At 36.3% G+C, this 23,771-nt stretch overlaps 1 protein-coding gene across 11 annotated transcripts in view; it reads right to left on the reverse strand.

Annotated features, from left to right (window-relative positions):
• The window catches only part of PIAS2 (protein inhibitor of activated STAT 2), a 160,535-nt gene that overhangs the window by 46,594 nt on the left and 90,170 nt on the right, over positions 1-23,771 (reverse strand). For 5 of the 11 annotated variants that reach the window (XM_017857800.1, XM_017857802.1, XM_017857804.1 and 2 more), the window contains 3 exons: positions 19,786-19,925; positions 14,167-14,204; positions 9,419-11,596 (listed from right to left, as the gene is read on the reverse strand). In XM_017857800.1, coding sequence (XP_017713289.1) covers positions 11,414-11,596; positions 14,167-14,204; positions 19,786-19,925 — 361 coding nt within the window. In that variant the 3' untranslated portion in view covers positions 9,419-11,413. Of the gene's footprint in view, positions 1-9,418; positions 11,597-14,166; positions 14,205-14,578; positions 17,305-19,785; positions 19,926-23,771 lie in introns of those variants that run through there. The other 6 variants (XM_017857806.1, XM_017857808.1, XM_017857807.1 and 3 more) reach the window with 4 other exon arrangements.

The following is a 23,771-nucleotide window of genomic DNA, read 5'->3' on the forward strand; positions in this document are numbered from 1 at the left end:
ATCTGATGGGCTTCCCTTTGTGGGTAACCCGACCTTTCTCTCTGGCTGCCCTTAAGATTTTTTCCTTCATTTCAACTTTGGTGAATCTGGCAATTATGTGTCTTGGAGTTGCTCTTCTCGAGGAGTATCTTTGTGCGTTCTCTGTATTTCCTGAATTTGAATGTTGGCCTGCCCTACTAGGTTGGGGAAGTTCTCCTGGATGATATCCTGAAGAGTGTTTTCCAACTTGGTTCCATTTCCCCCCTCACTTTCAGGCACCCCAATCAGACGTAGATTTGGTCTTTTCACATAGTCCCATATTTCTTGGAGGCTTTGTTCATTTCTTTTTCCTTTTTTTTTTCTCTAGACTTCTCACTTCATTTCATTCATTTGATCCTCTATCACTGATACTCTTTCTTCTAGTTGATCGAGTCGGTTACTGAAGCCTGTACATTTGTCACGTATCTCGTGTCATGGTTTTTATCTCTGTCAGTTCGTTTATGGCCTTCTCTGCATTGATTATTCTAGTTATCCATTCTTCCATTCTTTTTTCAAGATTGCGCTGGGTACATAGTTCCTCCTTTAGCTCTGAGAAGTTTGATCGACTGAAGCCTTCTCCTCTCAACTTGTCAAAGTCATTCTCCATCCAGCTTTGATCCGTTGCTGGCGATGAGGTGCGTTCCTTTGTAAGGGGAGATGTGTTCTTATTTTTTGAATTTCTAGCTTTTCTGCCCTGCTTTTTCCCCATCTTTGTGGTTTTATCTGCCTTTGGTCTTTGATGCTGGTGACGTACTGATGGGGTTTTGGTGTGGGTGTCCTTTCTGTTTGTTAGTTTTCCTTCTAATAGTCAGCTGTAGGTCTGTTGGAGATTCCTTGAGGTTCACTCCAGACCCTGTTTTCTGGGTATCAGCAGCACAGGCTCCAGAAAATAGAATATTGCTGAACAGCGAGTGCTGCTGTCTGATTCTTGCTCTTGAAGCTTCATCTCAGGGGTGTACCCCGCTGTGTGAGGTGTGAGGTGTCGGTCTGCACCTCAGTTGAAAATGCAGAAATCACCCGTCTTCTGTGTCACTCGCGCTGGGAGCTGGAGGCTGGAGCTGTTCCTATTCAGGCATCTTGCTCCCAACTCTAAATCGTACACTTTAAATGGGTGAACTTCATGTGTTAGGGAGTTGAAATGTGTCACACCATTGGGGGGAAAATATACATACATATATATGTATGTATGTTCAAATCCTGACCCTTCATTCCTCAGAATGTGACCTTACTTGGCAATAAGGTCTTCATAGGGGTAATCTAATTAAATGAGGTCATTAAGGTGGATCCTAATCCAGTATGACTCTTGCCCTAACAAATAGGGGAAATTTGGACACAGACAAACATGCACAGAAGGAAGACTATATAAAGAGACACAAGGAGAAGACTGCCACCTACAAGCCAGTGAGAAAACCTGGAAGACATTCTTCCCTATGAGTCCTTAGAAGGAAACAACCCTGCTGACACTTTCATTTCACACTTGTAGCCTGCAGATCCTGAGACAACACATTTCTGTTAAGACACCCTATTTGTGGAGCTTTGTAAAGGCAGCCCCAGTATATATGTAAAGCTATATATGTAAAGCTTTACGTGTGTGTATATATACACACATACACAGCAATCCACATACTGTGTACATATGCACATATATACATGTATACATACGTATGTATAGCTATACACAAATGTACTTTACATATATATGCATAAACACACAAAGGAACATGAATATATACATATACACACACATAAACAACTTATAAGAAAGCCACTTCAAATACAATGGAATAGTTAAGTTGCAAGTAAAAACTGTTCCAGACACCTGATTAGCAAAACAAAAAATCACAGCCCTCACAGAACTTACATTCTAGTGGAATATTAAGAGTTGAGCAAATCAAGGAATGTAGGTCAAGTGGCTGGGGGAAATGCCACTGACCGGCAAGATTATAGCTACATTTCCAGGGCAGAGAGAAGAAAATGGGTTCCCGAAGATAGAAAAAGACGTGTTGGCACAATAACCAAGAAATGGAAGAGACTGTGTCAACTGCAGATGTTGAAGCTAGTAAAAATCAAGTCCAAGAGACCTGGCAATTAGGAGCACATTTGACTTCAACACAAATTAATTCCAGGAGTGTGATGGCAGCTGAGATTCTAGCACGTAAACTACTTGCCAGCAACTTTAGGAGATTACCCCTGCCACTCTGCTGCACCAATGTGACAAAACCCCAACCTTGAATAAATCCAGCCTCTGCCTTCTTCCACAACTATGGCTTCAACAAGGGGCATTACTGAAGAAAGCTCTACCATTTAGCTATCACTGTAAGTCTACAGTGTCCAACTCACCTCTAGTCCATTCTCTGATTCTCCAGGATTGCTATTTGAAACTGGTTGTTATCCTCATACATCATCCTTACCTCCTCCTTGTTTCTGGAACCAATCACATCAATCACATGGTTCTCAGACATGAAAGTCAAACCACTAAGTAACTCTTTTAACTCTGCCGTTCAAATGACACACATGCCTATGTCCACACCCATCCCTTCATCTGCCTTTGATCTGGATACCACTGAAATTGTTCTTGATGAAATTAACAGATAAGGCCTGGTTAAGAAAGCCAAAGGAATACAAAAATTATCATAATTCCTCACTTATAAGATGCATATTCATCCCTCAACATTTTAATAGGATACATATTGAAGTACTTTCATTGACCAATGAAAGCAATGGGTGATAGTTTAATTAGCATTTTTCTTTAATGTCTTACAATCAAGTACTTAGATTCAATCAAATATGGTGTTGTTTTAAATGAAAGCTTTTAAAAAAATGGACACTTACCTTTTAGGTTGTATCAGCAGCTTTTAACTCCACTAACCACTTGCTTCTTGAAATACTCTACTTTTTGGCCTCTGTAATACATTATTTTCCTTCAGTCTCAGCTGATCCTTCTTGATCTCCTTGTGTTCCTTTTCCAGTCTTCTTTCTCACTCATCAACTCCTCTGGATGAATTCATCCACTTTGATAGTTTCAGTGCTACTACCCATCAATTGTGGGGTATGTCTATAGCTTGTCAAATAGCAGGTGGGCATGTCTTTCAGAAATCAGGTCAACTGATTTTTGTTCCAGTTCCAAAGTGTTGAGTCTAATAATGATTTGGGTCAGGTGGCTAGCCATAAGAGACTGAGGATAAATTATATTTACAATTATATTGTATCAGTGTGGGGTACCTGACCCAGATAAGGTGGTCCTGAATACCTAATCTAGAGTAGAACATATGAAGAATTTCTCCAGCCTTTTATACACAGTAGGGTGGGTCTACAAGGAGTTGCTTACACTTTCAGGTTTAATACAACACCTATTCCCACATTATTATCCCCACTGTGCACTGCTCTACCCACCCCTTGTTAATGGCCCTTGCCCCTGTAAGTTTTTGGAGTTCAGAAGGTGAGTATGCTGCCTTCCAACACCTCAGTATCCATCTCCTGTACCAACCACCCTAAACATGCACCTCTTTCTGTTTTTCTCTCTTGGTGAATGCTTACTGCTGAGGTATTATATATTCCAAAGGTATCGAATTTCCAGTCAGCATAAGTCAAGTGCAAATGATTATCCACCATTTCTTCATCCACCAATATTTACTGGGTACTTTCTATGCACCACATATCATGTTAGGCTCTGGGATGCAAGTTAAAAGTTATCACCCCTGCCCTCATGGAGCTTACAATCTAGCAGGGGAAACAGACAGTATGCAGGGATTATTTTACATATTAATAGTGTATGAACAGGGTACTGTGATAATAGGAAATACTTGCTTTTTAGATAGAATGATCAAGAAAGGCCTTTGAGAAAGTAGTTAAAAACTGGATTTGAAGCCTGACTCCTCAATTACCAGCTGCACGACCTTGGACAAGTCAGTCACTCATCTGCTCAGAATCTGTTTCCACATTTGTAATATGGAGATAATCATACCAAACTCAACAAATTCTCATTACTACTAATGATCATGAAAACTCTTCAATGCCTCATCACTGTTTTGCAAGGCCCTTCACGATCTATCTATGCATATTTCTCAATATTCCTTAGCAAACTTCCAGCAATTCTAAACATTTTCAGCCCTCTTTTTGGACAAGCTTTTAATCAATTCACATTTCTCCACATTACTTCTATCAAATCATTGAGGTGCCTCATTTACATGCTCTTGTAGCACCCTATACTTTGCCTTTTACCATTAACATTGTAATCTCCCTATTTCACACCTCTGTTGATGCTACTGGAGCACAACTTTGGTGGGGGCAGGAACCTGTCTTGTGTTCCAAGTGCCTGATACAATGCCTGGCACCTAATATAATCTCAAATACTTGATGACTGAGGCCATTTGTAAGCCAAGAAAAGCAGCAGTAGAGAGGTGAGAGACATGGAGATGAGAGGGGAAGTCTGACAGGGTAAGGTCTTGAAGATGACAACAGGAGACCAGAGTCAAAGGCCCATGTGGCTGGGTTGACCTTAAAGGCCGACCTCATTCTGAGACTGGAAATAAAAAAAGATGGAGGTGGTCATAGGTGGGGAAGAAATCATGCTGATGGACTGTCCCTTGTTTGAATTAAGCAGCAAAGCCATCTTCTGACAAGGAAGTGGTCTGAAAAGAGAGCAATAACATTTGTTATAGCTGATGAGAATGGGCAAAGAAACTATGCTAAGTCATGTCAGAGGATGGATAGGAGACTGAGATTTGTTCAAGGCTGCAATAATGACAGCAGTCTAAGCTGGACAAGTAGCAAAGAGGAAAACAGAAGGTGTGGTTCAGTAGAAGAAAATGTTGGAGGTAAAGTAACCAAAACCTCACAGACCAACTTGGATAAATCACCTATAGAATGCTGAAGATACTGAGAATAATGAACAGAATCAAGGATGGCAAGGAACGCTGTGAGCCAAAGCCTCCAGCAAATCAAGGGGAATGATCAGGCAGTTATAAGACTAGAGGCAGTTGATAGTATAACCTCTTAGCATGAGCTTCAGAGGCAGAGATTTTTGAGAGGCGTTAACGATGGAGTCGGGGGGAAGGACAGTAACCACTGTATCTTGAGATATGTAGAATGTGAACACAGCCCACGCTGGTGTGAGCTGTAGGGGACGGCAGGGCCTCAGGTGGCAGCCAAATTTGTTATGGGCAAGGCAGTGAAGAGAAAAATCAAAAGAAAACGCTAAGATGTAGCCAAGAATGGCCTAGGAAGCGATCAGCGACTAGAACATAATATAGAATGGAGATAAGTGAAGACAAAAATGGATGACAAGGGAGGTTTGTACTTTTATTTAAAAGACTGCAGAAAAACCAGGAATGAGCCTCGTGGATGCTTCCTTTCTGAAACCCCATGCTTAATATTCATCACTGTCTCCCATACCTGATTCATCTTCACTCTAAACTGCCTCCTGTCTCTGTAAATAGTGCCATTAACATCTAAGTTACCCAGGCTTGAAAATGGATGAAAATGGACTCAATCCTTACTCATATATCCAGTCACTGAATCTTGAGTCTTCCTCTGAAATGGCTTCAGCATCCACTCCTTCCTTATTCCTCTGGCCATCATCTGAAACCAGTTCTCATGATTTTAAGTCTAGATTACCATACCAGTCTCCTAGGTAGCACAGCTAATTAATGTCACTTCAGTTCAGGCAGAAAGCTTTTGGGGTAATTCTAGGTCAGACTCCCAAGTCCACTACTCATTCACTGTGACCTTCACTGTGACCTTGGAAAACCTATCTAAACCTGTTTCATTTGTAAAATGGGGAATAACACCACTTTCCTCTGAGGAGCTATTCCAAGAACGAGACATTCTTTTACCCTGTTTTACAACAGGGTAACACTCTTCGTCACTTAAAAGAATTACGCTTTGAGAACACAAAATAAAGCTTTTTTAAAAAGCCATTCAGAAATAGGAAGGTTTGGGAAATGATGGCATTTGCCAATCAAGAAAATGTTGTACCTCAAACATCTGAAGATAGCAATCTGTTTTTCCTTTCCCCACAGCTACCCTTATTGGAAACATAAGGGAATAGAAAGTGAAAATAGGCAATGTTTGCCTGTTTTATAGTTTTAGCCTTACCACTTTTCAGTTCGGGGACAGAATGCCTTTGGCTCAGTAGACTCTACTAGCTTTGGGGACCTCAGAAAGGCCATAATCGGGCCTACAGGAAGAGGAAAAAGAGCTGACCTCTAAGGGCAGACCTTAGGTACAAGTGGCTTTTTTAAAAAAAGTGACACTTTTGAACTAAAAATGGAAAATGTAGTCTGACAATATTTGTGCAACTTTACAGTGCAAGTAAAATCACGTGAAAAGCCTGGATAGCCATATGCAGGTGTTTCTGGAACATGTCAGATTATGTATATGTGTGTGTGTGTGAGTGTGTATAATTTTTTTTGGAGACAGAGTCTTGCTTTGTTACCCAGGCTGAAGTGTAGTGGCACAATCTCAGATCACCGAAATCTCTGCCTCCCAGGTTCAAGCGATTCTCCTGCCTCGGTATCCCAAGTAGCTGGGACTACAGGCGCCCTGCCATCACACCCAGCTAATTTATGTATTTTTGCTAGAGATGGGGTTTCACCATGTTAGCCGGGCTGGTCTCCTGACTTCAGGTGATCCGCTCGCCTCGGCCTCCCAAAGTGCTGGGATTATAGGCGTGAGCCTCTGCGCCCAGCCCATGTCAGATATATTTAAAACTAAGAAAGCCTGGGAAAATCTCTGCCAAAGATCTTCAAATCAGTTAACCCCGTTCCATAGGGTCAGAAGGGCAGAGTTTCTTAGTGCAGATGCCTGCATAAAGATAAAATATTTCATGTTCTTGGAAAATATGGCTAGACCACTCTTCTCATACCATCCAGCTGCAGTATAAATTAGCATACCCATGTGGAAAAGTGATATGAATCAACAACTACAAAAGTGTTCATATACCCTTGACCAGAAATTCCACTTCCAGTATTTATCCTAAGAAAATAATTTATGCACAAAGACATTCACCATGGCATTATGAGATACAATCTAAACTGTTCAAAATAAGGAAAGGTTTTATGAATCATGGTACATCCATAACAACGGAGTACCATAAAATTAATAATAGTTGACACAGTTTTTAATGACATGGAATAATGCTTGTAGATTGAGGGGAAAAACCCCAAGATACAAATTACACTGAGAATGATGAAACTATGTAAAAATATACAGAAGTAGCAAAGACACTGGCAAGGAATATGCAAAAATATCAAGTGATTTTTTTTCTGGTGACAGAATTATAAGCAATTGTTATACTTTTCTGTATTGTCTAAATTTTCCACAATAAGCATGTACTACTTACATAAACAGAAAAAACAAACATTATTCAACCAGGCAAGCATTAACGAATGGACATTGTATACAGCTTTATTTATTTCTTTTAGGAATTGCAGGTTCCTAACAAAGTGGGGGTGAGGGGGTGTTACAAACCAGTCACTTGGCAGGAACATTAGACTCCAAAAGCAGAGAAATGCTTAATTTTCTTCTACCTGTTTCACCACATTCATGTAGAATTGTAGTAAAAAAGATGGTGAATCAGGTTGAATCATCAATCTAAATGACAACTTAAAGCTCCCAAATCACATGAAGCCAGGACCACTAAATCTAATGTCAGACATGTTTAAACGGTGCACTGCTCTACATTTTTCTATGATGAAAAGAGCTAGAAAATAATGGTAATGTCATTATGACATTCCATGAAAATGGAGAAAATCTTGCAGGAAAATTAAGAAAATAAAATGTTTACTAAATAAAAAATGGTCTGGCTAAGTGCTTTTTTTTTTTTTTTTTAAAAACCAACTGAAGGCCAGAGAAATGAAAGGCATACCTATGAATTAAATTAATGTTTTTAAAAAATTGACTTTACCTAAAATACAAACAAATGTCAACTAATGAATACTTTATTGGCAGAAAAAAAAGACAACTTGGTTGGAAATGGTGAGCGTCTTGGACTGGTCTGAAGGAAGAACATCTGAAAGGTCTGAATGTCAAAGTCAGAACAGTCTCTGGTCAATCCTACTTTGCTTAAAATCCAACATTTTACCTTTCTTCAAATTCCTCAAGACTAAGGAAAACTTGGTTTTATACCAAGAATTATGAATCAACCTATCCTCGCTATCCCTTACATCATATTTTCATTCTAGCTTTTCTGAAACACATTACCAGATAAATGCCATATAACCTAAATTCACCTCAATGCTTTCGTTTTGCCTTTACAATTATCTAAGGACAGATGCCAAGTTTTTATAACTTCAGGCTAGAAAATCCTGAAGTGGCTCACCTAATGGTCAGAAAGTGAGTGAGTGAAAACAGACCTCAGGCACAAAGCTATTTTCAGCACCAATTACACTGTGGGGGATTACCAGAGCAAGAAAAGCCCTTCATAGTTCTCAGTGAAGAAAGATAAAAACATTTTATTTTGGCCGGGCACGGTGGCTCATGCCTGTAAATCCCAGCACTTTGGGAGGCCAAGGCAGGCGGATCACCTGAGGTCGGGAGTTCGAGACCAGCCTGACCAAAATGGAGAAACCCCGTCTCTACTAAAAATACAAAATTAGCTGGGCGTGGTGGTTCATGCCTGTAATCCCAGCTACTTGGGAGGCTGAGGCAGGAGAATCGCTTGAACCCTGGAGGCGGAGGTTGCAATGAGCCAAGATTGCACCATTATACTCCATCCTGGGCAACAAGAGTAAGATTCAGCCTCAAAATAATAATAATAATAATAATAATAAAATTTGATTTTAGGAGATTGACAATTACAGTTCATTTCCTAAGATAATCTAGGTGACAGCTAAGACAACCCCACTGAAAATCCCTTGTATCTGGTTAAGCAGAAATCTGGGATAGCAAAATAAACTACTAGAAAGTTAGGGTCTGGATAAGAAACAATGACCATATTAAAGTCTGATGGCTCAGTAATCATGATGCTGCCATAAGGCCAAAATCATAAAGTACTAATGCTCAAAGACAGATACACAATGCAAGCCCCAACTTCAAGATGATAAACTTCAAAGTGTATTTTTTAAAATGCAAGTTGCCTGTATGAAATAAATTAAAAATTTATATGTAATTTCAGTGTAAAACACCAAACTGAACATTAAAACTGTCCACAGAAAACAGAAAAAAAAAATCACAATTACAAAAGCACAGAGGTATCAGTTATAAGAACCAAGTAAATAAACTAATTTCTACTAATATTTTCATTTACTTTATAAAACTTTGTTGATTAAATTGGGGAGTCTCTGACAATCTAAAGGGTAACAAAATAACAAATATACATAATTTCTTTATTAATTATGCCACACAAATCAAGTTAAATTTTTTCTATCTGATTACAGAGTCAATAAAAATTGCATCTGTATTTAGAGCAGCAACATAAAACTTTATGAGAAAGAAATATTATATCTGGACCAAAAAACTACAACATGGTTTGGAAATCTAATGACTAAGAAGATAAAACTGGCAACTATGTGCAACTACTGCTCATAGATTCGGGTTTTTTCCCCCCACATCTTTAAAATAAGCAGCCCCCACAAAGGGATAATCTCTTGAATAAGGAGATGATGTAGCCAAAGAAGGGATGATATGGGAAACCACATGAAATTAAATCAACATAAAAAGAATACACAAAGGCCATGGAAACTTGAGAAAGTTACAACAAAAACAAAACAAAACAAAACAAAAAAAACAAAACCCAAGCAAGTACAAGTAAGCTCCTTGGAGCTGCACCAACTCTTAAGTAGTACGTCCCTATTCTAACTGAAATTGATAAGTCCTCACCTGGGCACTTCAGTTTGAGAAATCAATTGGTTGGACTGGCCATTAAAATAAGGACTTCGTTTTTAAGGTAAACCTTAGAGAGAGAAAGCTAAACAGAAAAGTACTAAATCCTTGTGAACTCAAAAATGATTCAGGAAGTCAAATGAAGCAAACTATAAAACTTGGATGAAAATGTTTCTCTAAGAGTAAAACCCAGTTTTCTGTGTGATTTAAAATCAAACCAACACACTACAGAAGAAAATTTTCAAAGTGCACCCAATATAACCTCAGAGATACCCTGGAGTGTTTGGGGTAGCATGGATTGAGACAGGAAGTGGGTTCAGGCTTATCTTCCCCAACCCTTCTTCACTTTAATTCAAACATTTGTAATTCTCTTTTGTCTTTTGTAGTTTCAGGTAAGATTTTGTTTTTAAAAAATGAAAAAAAAAATCTAATGCTGTCCCTTTTTCTAAGTTTGAAAATCACTGCTGAGACTGAAATTACATTGGTGAGAAATATGATCATCATAAATCTAAAACACATTTTCTATGTCAGTGCTACCAAAATACAAAGTTTCATCAAGTATTTCACTACTATTCTGTAAAATAAATGAGAAAATTAAGTTCTTGGGAAGAAATTAAATTTTGTTATTACCACCTCCCAAAATTTGCTCTTCTGCTGGCTCCAAGATATCAATATTTGATAGTGTGAACAAATTTCTAACAAACATTTCAGTCACACCGTACCCCAAAGACATTTCATTCAATGGCTGCATAGGGTTTCTTTTTTGAGAAGGCAAGCCTCAAATTTATAGAAAACTCTAGAATGAAGAATGTACAATTACTAAAAACATAATAACACACATTATGTCAAGGGCAGAATCTGCATAGTGCTCTTAAACATAATCACCAATGAAGAGTAGCCAAATCCCAGAACTTCACACAGCATTCATTAGCAAACAACGTCAAAGTGTAAATGATAAGCAGGAAAAAAGCCAAGTAACACAAATGCCGTTTTTCTTTGATGGGATCATGAAGAAAAGTGGAACTGCAGGACGAAAAGTGGAATCCAAGCTTTGGCCACGTACTGAAACTTCATTACTTCAATGAAACAGAACAAATCTCCATGGAAAGGACTCATTCAGTAAACATTAATTTCTTTCCATATATTTTTCTTTCCTTCACGTAGGTTAAACAGAAGTTGCTGTCATTCTAGAATCACTGATTACAATTTTTTTAATTAGAAAAAAGGTTACTTGAATATTTACATAATTTTATTGCTCTTTAACAAAACTTTTTTCATTGATTTGTAGACTCCATCCATTAACGTATGAAAGTGAAATCCATCTCTCAGGAAGATACAGTTATGGCTGAATGTATCTGATGCTGAGAGTACAGCATAATTAAGAAAAATCCTTGCATGTCATTTGGTTCTTGTTGCAGTCTTCTGTGTTCACCTCTCAGAAAGCAAAAGAATCCATTTGACTTTCAATAAATACCAAATTGTTAAAAAAAAAAAAAAAAAAAGTTTCCACAGACTAGAGATCCAAGAAAAAGCAGTTCTGATGAATGATTCCCAGAATCAAGTGAGTCCTCCTTTAGTCCAATGAGATGATGTCAGGAATGTTACTTCCACTGCTGGTTATGACCCCTGTCTCACTCCTGCTGCTGGATGAACTAACGTGAGTACTGCTTTCATGGGAGCTGGTGGTGGTGACAGACGTACTGCTTGCTGTTAAGGGTGAGGTGAGACTATCCAAAAACATAGGAGGACAGTACTGCTTGAAACAAACAATGATGCCAATGAGGAAGAGGCTACTTGATTTTAAATAAAGAGACTACAAATTATTAGAAATGCACAAGCAATATTCACATATTTAAATCCCGCTGGGATTTAAAAATTGCTCAAAACTTCACATCTTTGGGTGGAAGGTGGCATGAATTCAGCTATTTTACATTATTTAGAGAATGCAGCATATATTCCTGATTCTCTCTAAACTTGAGGAACTTGTTTGCTGACCGCATACAAAGGTAAAAGTATAATGTCAACAATAACTGAAGTCATTTAATACTAAATATTGGCCCTCCAATGACAACCCATACTTAATCTCAGAAAGAATTTGTTACCTAACTGTATTTAGTTGGGTGTCAATTTTGAAAGAACTGTTGAGCTTACACCGGCATTTTTGCTTAATAACATTTTAAAAAGTATTTGTTAGCCTTTCCCGGTGTGAATTAAGTATCAAACAGACCCTTTATGAAGGTTAAGGCTGACCAGCTGAATGATGGCGTTGGACTCCTTTGTACATAAACATAAAATACCTGTGTCATCAGAATTACAACATTCATTCTAAAACACAGACTAGACGGTAGCTAACTATCACAGGATCCTCAGGACAGAAAATTATCTCAGGTAATCACAAAGTTTTGCAATAAATGTTAAAGAAGATCTAATCTAATCTTCTCATGATGCCTGTTTAACACCCCTTTCCTAGTGCTCATATTTCACAAGTTCCCTTACAATCCTGGTTACTGATCCCATCACTGATCCAAACAAGTACAAACCTGAGTGTACTACTCTAATATTAACAGAGGAGTGAAGAGAGATGAGCCAAAAGCATTATATCAGTATAGAATATTTTATGTGAGAAATGACTGCACTGACTTTAGCAAAACAAGAGGTCTTAGTGATATCCTGCAAGAGATGTTTTAAGTTTGTCATTAGTTCAACTGTATGAAAGATCAGTAAGGATATCTGACTCACATTCCCCATTCTCAAGATTATGCAGCTTATCATTAGAGACACTGGATTACGGAAGAGGAATTTAAAAGTCAAGTTGTTTAGACTACATGATTTCCAAGGCTGGTGAATAAAACAGAAACAATAGTCCCAGGTTTAAGTTGCCAGTCAGAGGGACGACAACAAGTAAAATTCAGACTACCCTTCAAAAGAACAAGTTATTCAACGCTTTGGATAGATAACTGTTTTGGTTCATCAATAAAATGAATGCCACACACAGAGTCAAGGGACATTAGTTACAGGGAGAAGAATAGTTCTTAAAGAGCTTCCAAGAAGCTCTAAAGATAGTTGAATTGTCAGGTATTAAAACTCTTTTCTAAAATCAAATCAATTTCTAACTTTCCATTAAAATTGGGGGGTAAATCTAGAATCAAGCCAAGAAACTTACATTTTATTCCTGCTACCTCTCAGGCAGTTTTGATTGCCTCAAGAAAAGATACTCATTTATGAAAGTAGTCCTAGATGCTACAGTCCTGCCATCAACAGGCTCTGCATTGAATTCTTAGAAGTATTCAGACTGCAGCCACTTAAGTTCTAACCCTGCATCCCTTATTGTAGATACAATGACAAGAATTAAGGGATAATAAGGAGGTCAAGTAGTAAAACCTAAGGATTCTATGGCAAACTGAAGGCCCCACCTCACCCTTCTACTACGGACTCACCAAATAAGTTAGACCACTGCTAAATATACAAAATAGAGCTATGAAATAAAAACCTCTAGGTTCCAAGATAATTTTTTGTAAAAGAACTGGTCACATAAAAATTAGCAATCCTTACATCTGAAGAATCCATTTCCTAGAAAAATACACAGATACCTTTGCTAGGTACCTCTGTTATATATACTGCCAGAAGGAGGTCAACACTGAATGACAAGAAATTCCTCAGTCTGCACATAAATTTCTGGTGCTGTTCATGTAATCTGATAGAGTACTGAAACAGGAGGCTGATACAGGACCTCTCCTCCTCTGCTCTGCCTCTGCTATAAGTCTGTCTGTGCAATCCATGCTCACTGTAAGGTCTTCATGTTGGGACTCTGGGCTACTAGGGTTTCTCATCTTCGACAGAGAAAACAGGGATGATTGACATATAGCAACTTTAAACTGGGGCCTCCCCAAAGTCCAAATTTGAATATCCTTAAAAACAATGAAGAATCAAGCTAATGAGTCAAGTCTGTCTAATCAGGTTTAGCTGTTGATTTTCTATGTACAGAATGTTTTAGCTAAAAAATAAAACTGTATTTGTAAAATTTTAACTTGCAGCCACCCAGAACTGTTTCCATTCATTCTAATCATTCAAATGCTTGTAAGAGATGCCAACTGATTAAGCTAAATAAAACAGAATTTAAAATTTAGATATTAAAGACCAAAATCATAAACTGAAACAACTTTATTCCTTCAAATAAACTGTGAAATATTTGCACAGTACTTCCTTTCCATCAATGTAAGTAATTCAGAGTTGACTGTCCTGATTTTATGCAACTGGTCATTTTTAGTTAGTATGACATAACCAACAATCAAATACAAATTAGTTGCTTAAATTCAGGATACATACCTGGGGATCAACTGGAATAAGGGAAAGAAAATCCAAACCTAAAACAAAAATGCTTTGTTAATAGTTGTCTCATATTTTAGGAGACCAGAATTATTTCCCTAAATCATTTTTATCACAAATCACAAAACATTTGTGGTAAGTGCTTACCACTCTGCCACAGGGAAGTTCTATACCATGATTAGTGACATTTGAAGTGTTTAAAACCCAAAGATGAATATATTCTCTGATTAAAAAAAAAAAAAAAAAAAAAAAAACTAGCTCCCAGAGACTCAAAGAAGTACAAAACTTTTCAGAGAAGGACTAGTCAAAACAAATGTTTCCCCCTTTGCCACTTAAGAGAATGAGAAGCAATAAAAATGATGAGCTAATGATCTGGATTTGAACCTTTAAAAAAAGAAAAAAAAAAACATACTTAAGCTCTTAAGATATTTCACATTTATTTTTCAGAAATACAGAGGTTCATCTAAGTATCACTTCTTAAACAGATGTCTATTTCAATGATAGCTCTCTGTCCCAGCGGTCCCCACATCAAGAGCAGTACATAGTCCAACGCTCTGCACAAAGCACACACTCAGGAATTGCTGCGCTAACACGGTTATCAAGGGTTACTGGGTTCTGAGCTAACGTAATTTTCTGAACCACAGAACTGTAATTGTTCAATGAGGTTTTAGAAAGAGGAATGTGTAAAAGATTGTCCAGTAATATAATTCTGACATATTCAAATAATAATAATAAATACAATTTTTAGGTCTGAAAAGTCTAGTAATAAACTTCAATGTCTGTTCACCTAGACCTCCCTGTGTGACTAAATTCTCTTTAATTATTTCAAAACTTTAAAAAAGAAACCATACGTCATTAAGACAGGCCAATTTCTATTCAATTCCACGATTTTTATGCTGGCATTCAGAGACACTCTGAATATAATCACCACACAGAGAAAGTCTGACATTATGCTTTTATGCAAAATAGACAATATCAGTGGGGACATTTAAAATATTTACTAACCAGTATGAATTTATAACTCAAAAAATTTAAATATATTATCTTATAATTTCCAAATAATGGTATTACAAAAATGCTTATCAAATGATACAAGCTATAGCACCAATCATTTGAAAGAAATCATTCCAATGATTTCTAAAGCCTTTCTGAAAATTGTTGCTACGGATTTTTTTTTTTTTCTTTTTCGGGAGACACTGAGTCTGCTCTGTTGCCCAGGCTGGGATGCAGAGGTACAATCATAGGTCACTGCAGCTGTTACCTCCTGGCCTCAGCCTCACAAAAAGTAGGGGCTACAGGCGTGTGTGACCATGTTCAGCTAATTATTATTACTATTTTTTTTTTGTTGTTTTTAGAGAGAGGGTCTCACTATGCTGCCCAGGTTGATTTTGAACTCCAGAGCTCAAGCGATCCTCCCATCTCAGCCTCACCAAGTACTGGGATTACAGACACAAGCCACCGCACCCAGCTTGCTGTAGGTTTTCATTTCATATGTCTGTCACTAGCTTTATGATACGATGGTTTGAGCCAATACTAAACCAAAGAGAATTACAACAAACTTTTTCAATGACTTCTCTATTAAAATAATAGGTGAGATATCTCAATAAGCAGACTTTGTCTTCATATTGATACTATTCAGTAAATCATCTCTCTCCTTCTGCCAAAGAACTCAAAATTTGTCTAGCCCTTGTAATACCTTCAGAGTTTTACATTTTCAATTTCTATTATTAAGTAAAAAAAGTTTATTGGAATGTTATTTATTTTGTTCTGCTTCAAATGGTATAACCATTTTCTTTTACAGTACCTTCTATCTTTTAGTTTTCGGTTTTCCTCATATTTATAATAGCTTCTACCTTTTATAGTTTTTCAGTTTCATACATTCAATCACCTTTAATATTTGTTGTATCTCTCAGTTCATGTAACTGAAACCTTTTTATAACACTGAAGTATTGACGATGGTGTTGGAATATTGTGTACCGACGCCAAACCACTCAAAAATGCTCATTTTCTAGACGTTCAACTATTTCCATTTCATAATTTCAGTTAAAATAAATATGCAAGCTTGATATAAAACAGTTTGAAAATCATATCAAGCCTGTGTATTTATTTTAATTGAAATTAAAAATTGAAGCTCACTGAGGATCCTATTTTCATTATTTCCATTCCAGTTCTTCAGATGTACTGTAATTCTCTTTGATGATTTCATGTGTGCAGTAAATATAAAGTTTATTTAGAAAAGAATTAAGAGATTTACTTATCTGTATCTTGATACCTCATCCACGGAAAATTGAATGTGGTGACTTATACAACACCGTAATAAAATACCTAGAAATTTTTCTAAAATTTTGGTTGGAATTCTAGATTGTTTACCAAGCATTACAAGGGTGCTGTCTATATAAAATCTGTTTAATGTAAATATTTCTCTCACTGAAACCATTTTTTTCTCAAGTACTAACAGTGAAGTTTGGTATAGTATTTTAGATGCTATTCTTCCTAACAAAAAAACGAAATCATCTAAGTCTTCTTGCATTTTACATTTTAAGCAGAATATTAAAACTTTTATATGAAATAAAGTTTCATCAGTAGTGATTAAAATGTTACTGCCTTGTTTCATAAGTTTATTAGCAAAATGCAGTTCTTATTTCACCGTAAGTTTCAATTGCAGCATGTCATATTGATACATTTTTATGCCCTCCTAAGTATTTCATGGTTGAAAATGGTCAATCACTTTTAACTAAAAAGCAGGTAGTGTTAACACTATTTTATTAACACTGATAAAATTTTAATTTTAAAATTTTAAGTGTTTCACTGTGAAATTGACTCATTAGACTTTTTCCCTTATTGATGACAACACATTTTCCTTGAGTCATAAACTTTAACAAAACATAACTGCTACATGATTAAATACGTAAATGTTTAGCACTTTCAAATTTTAATGATACAACTTTTGAGCACCATTCGCACCTGACAATATGGTACTAGCAATAATAAGGCAGTCATATTTTTCCTTGAAATAATCAAGCTGTTTTCCACTCCATAAATACAAATTATTTGTTTTATTTTGTATTCACTGTTGCACAGTATCAGAAGATGTTCCAAGCTTCAGTTCATTATTAATATCATTTCTTCTTTGTTCTCCTGCAGATTCAGAAGATTCATGTTTATGTTTAAAAGGAATGTTAAGAAATGTATTAAAACTTTGTTATCTCTCCATTCTTGGTGTTCTATTTAATATTTTATTATAAATTATTAAGTTTATCAATACTAAAATTCTTCACAGTATGACTAATTACATAAAATTATGCATAAAATAAAACCAAATTACTAATCACAAAAGAGCACATTAACAATAAAATCAAAGTAAAACTAAACTATTTAGATATAGTAACTGCTACATAATTAATACATGATGATAAACTAGCAATTCTTCTAAAGAACAATAGATCCTATTCTATTCAGTTATCAATTGGTAAGAAAGCTTTTCAATAATAACAACCAGTATCACCATAATTGTTAATATTGGCTAAATATCAGCCTTGGATATTAGTCTTGTTTGCTCAATACCAGTCTTGAAACGCATTTTTACCAAATACCCAGTTTAGACATATTTTACTGCATTTTCTCAAGTTTCACATTCCTAAAAGAAATAAAGTCTTACTTTATGCCCAATTTTGAATAATGTAAATTTCCCCAATTAAAATTCATCTAGGTTCACAGAACTGCAAAACTAACAAGGCAAGTGATTTGTAAAGTGTGTCTATACTATTGCTAAACGGTAGGATCTCTTTAATGAACAGAAATGCTCATTATCTTTTTTCAGGATTAATTTTTAATTCAAGGTCTTTAGGAAACAAATCCTTTCGGAATGCTTGCTTATAACACATACTGAGATGACATGTAGACACTCTTCCAACTAGCCAATGTTACAGCCATAAAAGGCAGTTAGGAATTACGAATCTCTGCATTTCCATCTTTGTCCCTGACATGAAACCTCACATGTACCTTAGCATCAGACTTTGTATATACTTTACAAATACTTTACAATTTGTGCTAGCTGGGTCTACAAAGAACTTCTTAAAATACCAACTCCCAAATTACATATGGAGTAAATATATTTAAGAAGCAAAAAATAACTTTAAAAGCCATTTTTTCCGATGGGTACTATAAAATGTCTATTCTTTTCCACTAAATTTTATTCACATAATCTAAACAAATTTCAAGAAGCAAAATCATACTGAGCCAATCATCAATTGTTTTCAGTAACACAAATTTTCACCAAGAGGATAAGCATTGTGCTTAAAAATAAAGACCTCACTAAGGGGAGAAAAAAAATAAATCATAGGTCAAAATTAACTTCATAAATCTAGAGAAGAAAATTAGTAACAGGAGAGAATTGTATTCCACTAAAAGGGCCTTCTGAGAGAAGGGAAGTCATGAATGTACTGGTTCTAACTTGCTCAAATATAACTGACAGAAATGTCTGCAAAAGCAATGGCTATGGAGAGAGGGAAGAAGAGTAAAGGAGGGAAGTTTAAATTTTGTAATACGGCCTTGGTTGCAGAAGTCCTGATACTAAGGTAATTCAAGCAACCTTGATATTTTACAGTAGATTCCCCCTTATGTTTTGCCTTCTGTGATTGCAGTTACCTGTGGTCAACTGCAATCATAAAGTATCACATGGAAAATTCCAGAAATAAACAATTCATAGGTTTTAAATTACACACTGCTCTGAATAGTCTGATGAAATCTCATGCTGTTCTGGCTTCATCATGCTCCATCCCACCCAGGACATGAACTATTCCTCTGTCCAGTGGCTCCCAGCTTTGTCACTCAGTAGCCATCTAAGTTATCAGATTAACTATCTCAGTACACAGTGCTTGTGTTCAAGTAACCCTTATTTTAACTTAATAATGGCAACAAAGTGCAAGAGTAGTGATGCTAGCATATTGTTATAATTGTTCTATTTTATTAGTTATTGCTGTTCATCTCTTACTATGCCTAATTTAAAAATTCAACTTTATCATGAATATATCTTTATAGAAAAGAACAGTATATATAGGGTTCTGTAATATCTGTGGTTTCAGATATTTACTGAGGGTCCTGGAACTTATCCCCCATGGATAAGGGGAAACTACTGTACATATAAAAGATATCCCAAGTATTAAGCCCTGCTTTAGGGAAACAGATGGTAGACCCTATCTTTGTAAGAATAAAATCCACAGCTCATAGGAAAAATCAGCCCCAAACAACATCAGTATATTCTGAAGTTTTGATGAGCTATCAAGAAGAGTATGAGAAAATATGCTCCCTTCACCTGTGAGGTTCTACAATAGGTAAATGAAGAAAAAGTCTCTAAGTACAAATTCTCCAAAAGTGAGAATAAAATCTCTAACATTTACTATTCTACTATATTTCTTATCACCAGGAATCTATAGATTGCTCTGTAGTTAAAATAACAACTGGATGTGGTATATAAAACAGGTAAGACCTTTACATGAAGCCTTCAAATTTCCTTAGCACTTCTATTGAAAATTTCAAAACTATATTGGCTTTACAGATTAAGATTAAAAATAATAAACTGATAAAAAAAACAAAAGAAAACAAAAACACTCCACATACCTGGCAAATCTGATGACATGCTTGATATTGGCGTGTGGTGGAATGGTACTGAGTAGTCTGTTAATGAAGGCGGAATAGCAGCAGGATCAACCGAAGTCACACTGGGCACCCTTACAGAAGATGGCTGATACATGAGAACCCTGTTTTAAATAGCATGGGAAATTACAAACAATCTGGCTGTTAGTTCACAGGAGAGAAGAGCTGCACCACTGGGCATTCTCAGTCGTTTGTTCACTAGTTTCAGCACGACTACATGGCAGCTACTCACTACACAGCACTCCACTCTCCTCTCCTCTCCCACAATAGTCTTCATTTTAACATGAACGTACCTTGGCTCTCAACAGCAACTGCGACATAAGAGCAAGTTGACATTCAAACACAATGTACAGTGCTGGAGTGAGATATAACACTTTCATCCACAAACAGAAACAGACATCACTTTTATTAATGTGTATGTCATAAGTATATGGGTACCAGTGATTTTATCTTTAAATAAATGTAAAACTAACATAGAAGATCCCTAAGGTTTGATTTAAATCAGGGAACCTTTAGAAGTGAAGCTACTTACTATAGCACAACCCAAATTTCTTCAAGTCTAACTTGAATTGTATTAATTATTTGCAATCTTTTCTGGGAATCATCTGAGCAAAATTACCCAGTCTTGCGGCCGGCCAACTTGATGGCAATAGGCCACAATCAGAAATGAGGATGAGTATTCAGGATTTAAAATATAATATCCAGAAATAAAAATGCTGGCTACCAAGATACCACCTACCAGGTAGGTGAAATCCCAAGATAATTTATGATTTTAAAATTAGCTGTTCATGCTACCAAAAATACAAATTAAACATATGTAATAAATACTTCACAACTGGTATTATATAAAAATATATACATATACTATAGAATTACTTTATAATTTCAAGAAGCAGTATAACTAAACATATTTTGAAAAAGTTCAAGCTTAAACAGAGATTTTTTTGCATTCTTTCTATTTAACCTGCATTTTCTCTTAGCCCAGGGTAAACAACTACAACTTCACAAGAAAGACATCCTTGAATGTATGCAGGAAACTGAGCATCGTTACTGGTCTTATGGTTGATGGTGGGAAACTTGCAAACAAGGGGTAAAACATTAAGGTTAGTATCCCAAAGCACTGCCAGTCAACTACCGTAAGCTTAATGACGAAGATACAGAATTCTGTAGCTGGAAAAGACCATTATGAAGACGAAGAAAATGTCTCAAAAACTTAAAGTAGAACCATGGTCACAAAGCTAGACTGGGATAACCTCTGGGCATAATTTCCCTTTCCTGTTATTGCTGATTATTAAATATCAGTAATAAGAAATGATGACAAATTGCGTGACATTCTTTGTACTCTGACAAGCTATTTCATAACCTCAATTTAAATGTCAAACCACTTAAATATGGATATCACTACAATGTGGAAAACAGTCATCTTGAGGATACATATATGGTTGAGTGGGCAACTATGTTAGTCTCAGAAAAGTGAATAAATAACACAGGTCAGAGTTCAGAAATCTTTAAAAACTGATCCATTTAGGAAGCTTATGACATATAATATTCTTGAGGCAATAACATAGCCTGGTATTTGAAAATACATTTTCCTGAGGTAGATAAAGATAGAAGGAAGTTATCTTAGAAAATTCAATCACGTGTCTGTAGGTCAGAATCGGAGATTTCTTGGCCTCCAGTGCTATTCGAAGACCTAAAACCACAAGCAGTATGTGAGCTATGTTAGAAAAGGCACACTCTGGAGGAAAAAGAGAAGTTGGGAGCAGATAAAATAAGTTATATTGTATCTAAAGCTCGTCTTTTTTGGAGGTTTAAAAACAGTGGTCCTTCACAGGGATCAAAGGAGAAGAACAGGACATCATCACAAGTTTTTCAAATAACATGAGACCACCTCTCACACACAAGAGTTTTTACGAGAAATTGGAGGAAGAACACAGTGGGTAAGGAGGAGAGAGAGACTGGAGTATATATGAGTGCTGGGGAGGGGACTAAAGAAGTGGCTCTGATTATTCTGGCTGTCTCAAAGTATTAATATCTTATTGTTGTTAAAATGTTAACAGGCAGGCTTTTGAAGACCAAATATATATAAAGTTTCATTTAATTTAAAAAGTTTCTACTTAAAAGCACATTTAGAGCCAGGCAAGGCGGTTCACACCTGTAATCTCAGGACTTTGGGAGGCCAAGGCAGGAGGATTGCTTGAGCCAGAAGTTTGAGACCAGACTAGGCAACACAGGGAGACCTTGTATCTACAAAAAAAAAAAAAAAAAAAAAAAAAAAAAAGCCACACGTGCTGAAGCATGCCTAAGGTCCTAGCTACTTGGAAGGCTGAGGCTGAGACTGCTTGAGTGCAGGAGGTAGAGGCTGCAGTGAGCCATGAATGCTCCACTGCACTCTAGCCTGGACAACAGAGCAAGACCCTGTCTCAAAAAAAAGTACATTTAACCTATCGTGTTTTTTTTTTTCTCTGCCACTGAAAGAAACTAAAAGACTTTCTGGTACAAGAAAAAGACAATGAAAGTTAGAAAAGAATGTTAGAAAAGGCAGACTCTGGAGGAAAAAGAGAATTTGGGAGGAGATAAAATAAGTTATATTGTATCTAAAGCTTGTCTTTTTTGGAGGTCTGAAAACCGTGAAACATTCTCCCACTCCCCCTTCTCATCCTTTGCTATTTCACACTGGAGATTCTTTTATTTTGATCCTGATTGACCCTTCAACTTGAAATAGACTTACATGTAACAACAATAACAGAGCTCCCTTTCCTTCTCTGACCCCTTGACTTCCATCTACAGAGGAGTCAAGAGAATGTCCCTATACACTTGTCTGTCACAGTAACACCTAATAACTGTACGTGTCCTGTCACTTAGCAACATGAAACTTTACATGATTAAATAGCTACTCCTTACTTAGGCAATACCAAAAGGCTGACTGTCAAAACATGTGAAATGTGAAAATCCAATGGGGTAAAAATTAGTAAATCAACATCTAAAACCTCAGCAAACATATGAAAAGCTAACTATTTAGCGTTGGTTAATTCCCATTACCTGAATGTTGCAAACATTAATACAAATTCAACTTTACATAGAATGGCTTAAAGTAGTCATTAATTAGGATTATCAAATTACATACTGGTAGCAGGTTTTTTGTTATCAGAATCTTCACAAGGACCACATTCAGAAACAAAACGATTCTAAAGCCTATGCAAAAAACAGATATGAGTAACAGATTCCATGAAAAAATGTAAATGGCTATGGATGGTGAAATGATGGATGTAAAAATGTGATGCTATATGGTAATAAAAAGATTTAAAGCTTCTAAAATTTGTTACTACCTCTTCATAGGATTGGTAAACACATACAGATATGTGTATACATTATGCAAGTGTACATTTATATTTTAAACATTTGTAACTTTATCCATAATATCACAGCACAAAAGTGAATCGCTAGAATGCTGCTATATAGCAAATATTAGTATTTTGGATTATATGCTGGATCAGAGAATTGCATGAAACTCACATTTGGCTCAGACTTGGATGTCTGAAAATAGGTTGACAATTTTTATTTATAACCCTGAAGTTCACTGTATGCTCCCACTTTTGCATAAAAGTATAACAAAGATTCAATTTTGCTACCAATTCCTAGTGATTATTAATCTGCAGACATACCGATTTATCCTTTTTATGTTTCCTGTCTTTAGAATACCTTCTTATTAAGGCAAAGCAACCACTCATTTTCCAGAAGGGGCATAATATGCAAAATTATCTTTTCATATGGAAAAACATCAGAGGTTTTCTAAATGTCTTAAGATTAACATACAAGTTTCTTCTGACAGGTATTATAAGACTGCATTTAAAGACTCCAGTTGGTATGCAGAGAAAGGGAATAGGACTGCCATCAAAATGGCAATGATTCTCTCTAGGTGAGATACTTTTGCTTTCTTCTTGGTGCTT

Source organism: Rhinopithecus bieti, unplaced genomic scaffold, assembly GCF_001698545.2.
Source record: "Rhinopithecus bieti isolate Rb0 unplaced genomic scaffold, ASM169854v2 scaffold_42084, whole genome shotgun sequence".
Taxonomy (NCBI): Eukaryota; Metazoa; Chordata; class Mammalia; order Primates; family Cercopithecidae; genus Rhinopithecus; species Rhinopithecus bieti.